Source organism: Pollachius pollachius (assembly GCF_949987615.1).
Source record: "Pollachius pollachius genome assembly, chromosome: 13".
Lineage (NCBI taxonomy): Eukaryota > Metazoa > Chordata > Actinopteri > Gadiformes > Gadidae > Pollachius > Pollachius pollachius.
In genome coordinates, this window is record NC_136946.1 from 476973 (window position 1) to 482399 (window position 5427).

The 5427-nt window shown below is 52.5% G+C and overlaps 1 protein-coding gene across 1 annotated transcript in view; it reads left to right on the top strand.

Moving 5' to 3' along the window:
* LOC307085092 (voltage-dependent calcium channel gamma-4 subunit-like) overlaps positions 1–5427 on the top strand; it is a gene marked incomplete at both ends in the record, with an annotated part of 6067 nt that extends 640 nt beyond the window's left edge. The window contains 4 exon segments of the mRNA XM_079749762.1: positions 1–12; positions 3604–3744; positions 4606–5089; positions 5091–5427. The exon segment at positions 1–12 is cut by the window's left edge and continues 72 nt beyond it. Of these exon segments, the coding sequence (XP_079605888.1) occupies positions 1–12; positions 3604–3744; positions 4606–5089; positions 5091–5427 (974 nt within the window).

Here is a 5427-nt window from a genome sequence, read left to right on the forward strand (position 1 = left end):
AGTACCTACTGCGTATGTCTCTCTACCTCTCTCTCTCTCTCTCTCTCTCTAGGACCTTTCTCTAGAGCTGGGAGTGTGTATCTAGAGCTAGGAGTGTGTATCTAAAGCTGGGAGTGTATATCTAGAGCTGGGAGTGTGTATCTAAAGCTGGGAGTGTATATCTAGAGCTGGGAGTGTGTATCTAGAGCTAGGAGTGTGTATCTAGAGCTGGGAGTGTGTATCTAGAGCTGGGAGTGTGTATCTAGAGCTGGGAGTGTGTATCTAATGCTGGGAGTGTGTATCTAGAGCCAGGAGTGTGTATCTAGAGCTGGGAGTGTGTATCTAGAGCTAGGAGTGTGTATCTAGAGCTGGGAGTCTGTACCGTTCTCTAGCCAGCCCATCAGACTGTGCTCGCCCACACACACACACACAAGAGAACGAGGTGTGTGGGTGGACATCAATACAACTGGTATGAACAGCTTTCCTGAAAGACTTGTGCGTTTCCTTTCGGATGCCCATGTGTGTTTATCTCTGTGTGTTAGTGTGTTCAGGATGTGTGTGTGTTATTGTGTTCAGGCTGTGTGTAAGTGTGTTCAGGTTGTGTGTTCAAGTTGTGTGTTAGTGTGTTCAGGTTGTGTGTTCAGGTTGTGTGTTAGTGTGTTCAGGTTGTGTGTTCAGGTTGTGGGTTAGTGTGTTGAGGTTGTGTGTATGTGTGTTCAGGTTGTGTGTTAGTGTGTTCAGGTTGTGTGTGTGTTAGTGTGTTGAGGTTGTGTGTTAGCGTGTTCAGGTTGTGTTTTAGTATGTTCAGGTAGTGTGTTAGTGTGTTGAGGTTGTGTGTTAGTGTGTTCAGGTTGTGTGTTAGTGTGTTCAGGTTATGTGTTAGTGTGTTGAGGTTGTGTGTTAGTGTGTTCAGGTTGTGTGTGTGTTGAGGTTGTGTGTTAGCGTGTTCAGGTTGTGTGTTACTGTGTTCAGGTTGTGTGTTAGTGTGTTCAGGTTGTGTGTTAGTGTGTTCAGGTTGTGTGTTAGCGTGTTGAGGGTGTGTGTTAGTGTGTTCAGGTTGTGTGATAGTGTGTTCAGGTTGTGTGTTAGTGTGTTCAGGTTTTGTGTGTGTTAGTGTGTTGAGGTTGTGTGTTAGCATGTTCAGGTTGTGTGTTAGTGTGTTCAGGTTGTGTGTTAGTGTGTTTAGGTTGTGTGTTAGTGTGTTGAGGTTGTGTGTTAGCGTGTTGAGGTTGTGTGTTAGTGTGTTCAGGTTGTGTGTGTGTTAGTGTGTTGAGGTTGTGTATTAGTGTGTTCAAGTCGTGTGTTAATGTGTTGAGGTTGTGTGTTAGTGTGTTCAGGTCGTTGGTTAGTGTGTTCAGGTTGTGTCTTCAGGTTGTGTGTTAGTGTGTTCAGGTTGTGTGTTAGCGTGTTCAGGTTGTGTGTGTTAGTGTGTTCAGGTTGTGTGTTAGCGTGTTCAGGTTGTGTGTTTGTTAGTGTGTTGAGGTTGTGTGTTAGTATGTTGAGGTTGTGCGTTAGCGTGTTGAGGTTGTGTGTTGAGGTTGTGTGTTAGTGTGTTGAGGTTGTGTGTTAGCATGTTGAGGTTGTGTGTTAGCGTGTCGAGGCTGTTTGTTACTGTGTTGAGGTTGTGTGTTAGCGTGTTGAGGTTCTGTGTTAGCGTGTTGAAGTTGTGTGTTAGCGTGTTGGGGTTGTGCGTTAGCGTGTTGAGGTTGTCTGTTAGTGTGGTCAGGTTGTGCGTTAGTGTGTTCAGGTTGTGTGTTAGTGTGTTCAGGTTTTGTGTGTGTTAGTGTGTTCAGGTTGTGTGTTAGTATGTTCAGGTTGTGTGTTAGCGTGTTGAGGTTGTGTGTTAGCGTGTTGAGGTTGTGTGTGTGTTAGTGTGTTCAGGTTGTGTGTTAGTATGTTCAGGTTGTGTGTTAGCGTGTTGAGGTTGTGTGTTAGCGTGTTGAGGTTGTGTGTTAGCGTGTTGAGGTTGTGCGTTAGCGTGTTGAGGTTGTGTGTTAGTGTGGTCAGGTTGTGCGTTAGTGTGTTCAGGTTGTGTGTTACTGTGTTCAGGTTGTGTGTTAGTGTGTTCAGGTTGTGTGTTGAGGTTGTGCGTTAGCGTGTTGAGGTTGTGTGTTGAGGTTGTGTGTTAGCATGTTGAGGTTGTGTGTTAGCGTGTCGAGGTTGTTTGTTACTGTGTTGAGGTTGTGTGTTAGCGTGTTGAGGTTGTGTGTTAGCGTGTTGAGGTTGTGTGTTAGCGTGTTGAGGTTGTGCGTTAGCGTGTTGAGGTTGTGTGTTAGTGTGGTCAGGTTGTGCGTTAGTGTGTTCAGGTTGTGTGTTAGTGTGTTCAGGTTGTGTGTGTGTTAGTGTGTTCAGGTTGTGTGTTAGTATGTTCAGGTTGTGTGTTAGCGTGTTGAGGTTGTGTGTTAGCGTGTTGAGGTTGTGTGTGTGTTAGTGTGCTCAGGTTGTGTGTTAGTATGTTCAGGTTGTATGTTAGTGTGTTCAGGTTGTGCGTTAGTGTGTTCAGGTTGTGTGTTAGCGTGTTGAGGTTGTGCATTAGCGTGTTGAGGTTTTGTGTTAGCGTGTTGAGGTTGTGCGTTAGCATGTTGAGGTTGTGTGTTAGCGTGTTGAGGTTGTGTGTTAGCGTGTTGAGGTTGTGCGTTAGCGTGTTGAGGTTGTGTGTTAGCGTGTTGAGGTTGTGTGTTAGTGTGTTCAGGTTGTGCATTAGCATGTTGAGGTTGTGCGTTAGCGTGTTGAGGTTGTGTGTTAGTGTGTTTAGGTTGTGTGTTAGCGTGTTGAGGTTGTGTGTGTGTTAGCGTGTTGAGGTTGTGCGTTAGCGTGTTGAGGTTGTGTGTTAGCGTGTTGAGGTTGTGCGTTAGCGTGTTGAGGTTGTGTGTTAGCGCGTTCAGGTTGTGTGTTAGCGTGTTGAGGTTGTGTGTGTGTTAGCGTGTTGAGGTTGTGCGTTAGCGTGTTGAGGTTGTGCATTAGCGTGTTGAGGTTGTGTGTTAGCGTGTTGAGGTTGTGTGTTAGTGTGTTCAGGTTGTGCGTTAGCGTGTTGAGGTTGTGTGTTAGCGTGTTGAGGTTGTGTGTTAGCGTGTTCAGGTTGTGTGTTAGCGTGTTGAGGTGTTCCCTGGGCGGGAACGCCTCACCCTGACTGGTCCTGACGAGCTGTGTGTGGCTCCTCCCCCTGCTGTGTGGCTCCTCCCCCTACGGTGTGGCTCCTCCCCCTACGGTGTGGCTCCTCCCCCTACGGTGTGTCCTCAGATACAACCAGAGATTAAGTGTGTGTCTCCTCCCCCTGTGGCTCCTCCCCCTGGTGTGTGGCCCCTCCCCCTGTGGCTCCTCCCCCTGGTGTTCGTCTCCTCCCCCTGGTATGTGGCCCCTCCCCCTGTGGCCCCTCACCCTGTTGTGTCTTGTCTCCTCCCCCAATGGCTCCCCCCCGTGGCCCCTCCCCTGTGGCTCCTCCCCTGTGACTCCTCCCCTGTGTGGCCCCTCCCCCATGGCTCCTCCCCTGTGTCTCCTCCGCCCGGGGCCCCTCTCCCATGGCTCCTCCCCTGTTTGGCTCCTCCCATGTGTGGCCCCTCCCCCATTGCTCCTCCCCTGTGGCTCCTCCCCTGTGCCCCCCCCCGTGGCTCCTCCCCCGTCCAGGCGTGGTGCGGGCCTCCAGTATCTTCCCCATCCTGAGCGCCACCCTGCTGTTGCTGGGCGGAGTCTGCGTGGCGTCCAGCGGCTTCTACCGCAGCAAGAGGAACGTCATCCTGGGGGGGGGCATCCTGTTCGTCGCCGCCGGTAACGGAGCCCCCCAGCACTGCTGACACTAGTACTACTAACAGTACTGATACTGATACTGCTGATACTAATACTAGCACTGCTAACAGTACTGATACTAGTACTACGGACACTAATACTAAAACTACTGATACTCATGCTAGCACTGCTAACACTACAGCACCAACTACGATACCAATACCACCAATACTAGTACTACAACACTACTACTACTTATCTCCTCATCATACTAGCACTACAACACTACTAATACTTATCTCCTCATCATACTAGTACTACAACACTACTAATACTTATCTCCTCATCATACTAGCACTACAACACTACTAATACTTATCTCCTCATCATACTAGTACTACAACACTACTAATACTTATCTCCTCATCATACTAGTACTAGTACAACACTACTAATACTCGTACTAATACTACTCTCCCCAGGTCTCAGTAACATGTCCCCCAGGTCTCAGTAACATGTCCCCCAGGTCTCAGTAACATGTCCCCCAGGTCTCAGTAACATGTCCCCCCAGGTCTCAGTAACATGTCCCCCAGGTCTCAGTAACATGTCCCCCAGGTCTCAGTAACATGTCCCCCAGGTCTCAGTAACATGTCCCCCCAGGTCTCAGTAACATGTCCCCCAGGTCTCAGTAACATGTCCCCCAGGTCTCAGTAACATGTCCCCCAGGTCTCAGTAACATGTCCCCCAGGTCTCAGTAACATGTCCCCCAGGTCTCAGTAACATGTCCCCCCAGGTCTCAGTAACATGTCCCCCAGGTCTCAGTAACATGTCCCCCAGGTCTCAGTAACATGTCCCCCAGGTCTCAGTAACATGTCCCCCAGGTCTCAGTAACATGTCCCCCAGGTCTCAGTAACATCATCGGGGTGATCGTCTACATCTCGGCGGCGCTCAGCGACATCTCGCCCAAGAAGGACGAGGATAAGAAGTGGCACTACTCGTACGGCTGGTCCTTCTACTTCGGGGGGCTGTCCTTCATCCTGGCCGAGATGGTGGGGGTCCTGGCCGTCAACATCTACATCGAGAAGAACAAGGAGCTGCGCTGCCGCTCGCGCGCAGACCTCTTCAAGAGCTCCGCCCACGCCATGCTCCGCCTCCCCAGCTACCGTTTCCGGCGCTCCCGGTCCTCGTCCGGCTCCACGGAGCCCCCCCGCTCCCCCGAGGGCTCCCCCGACGCCGCTTCCAAGACCTTCGCCCTGCCGCCCTCCGCCCCGCCCTTCTCCGTGGCCACGCTGCCCAACCCCCACCACGGGGGGGGCGGGGGGGGCGGGGACATCTCCATGTACACGCTGGGCCGGGACTCCAAGCTGGGCAGCCTGGGGGGCGGGGCCCCCCCCCCCGCTGTACGGCACCGTGGACCGCGCCGCGCTCTACCAGCTGCACAACTACTTCCCCAAGGAGGGGGGCGCCGGCACGCTGGGGGGCACGCTGCCCTCCCTCTCCAAGTCCAACCTGGCGGCGGCGGCGGCGGGCCAGGGCTCCGCCCCCCTCAGCACCCCGGGGTCGGGCACTCCCCCCCAGCAGGCCCCCATGTCCACCGCCACCATGGACCGGGACCGGGACCGGGACCGGGACCGGGGCGCCATGGGAACCCTGGACCGGCTGGGCGCCAAGAGGGACCGCGACAGCAACTCAGACACGCTGAACCGCAAGACCACGCCCGTCTAG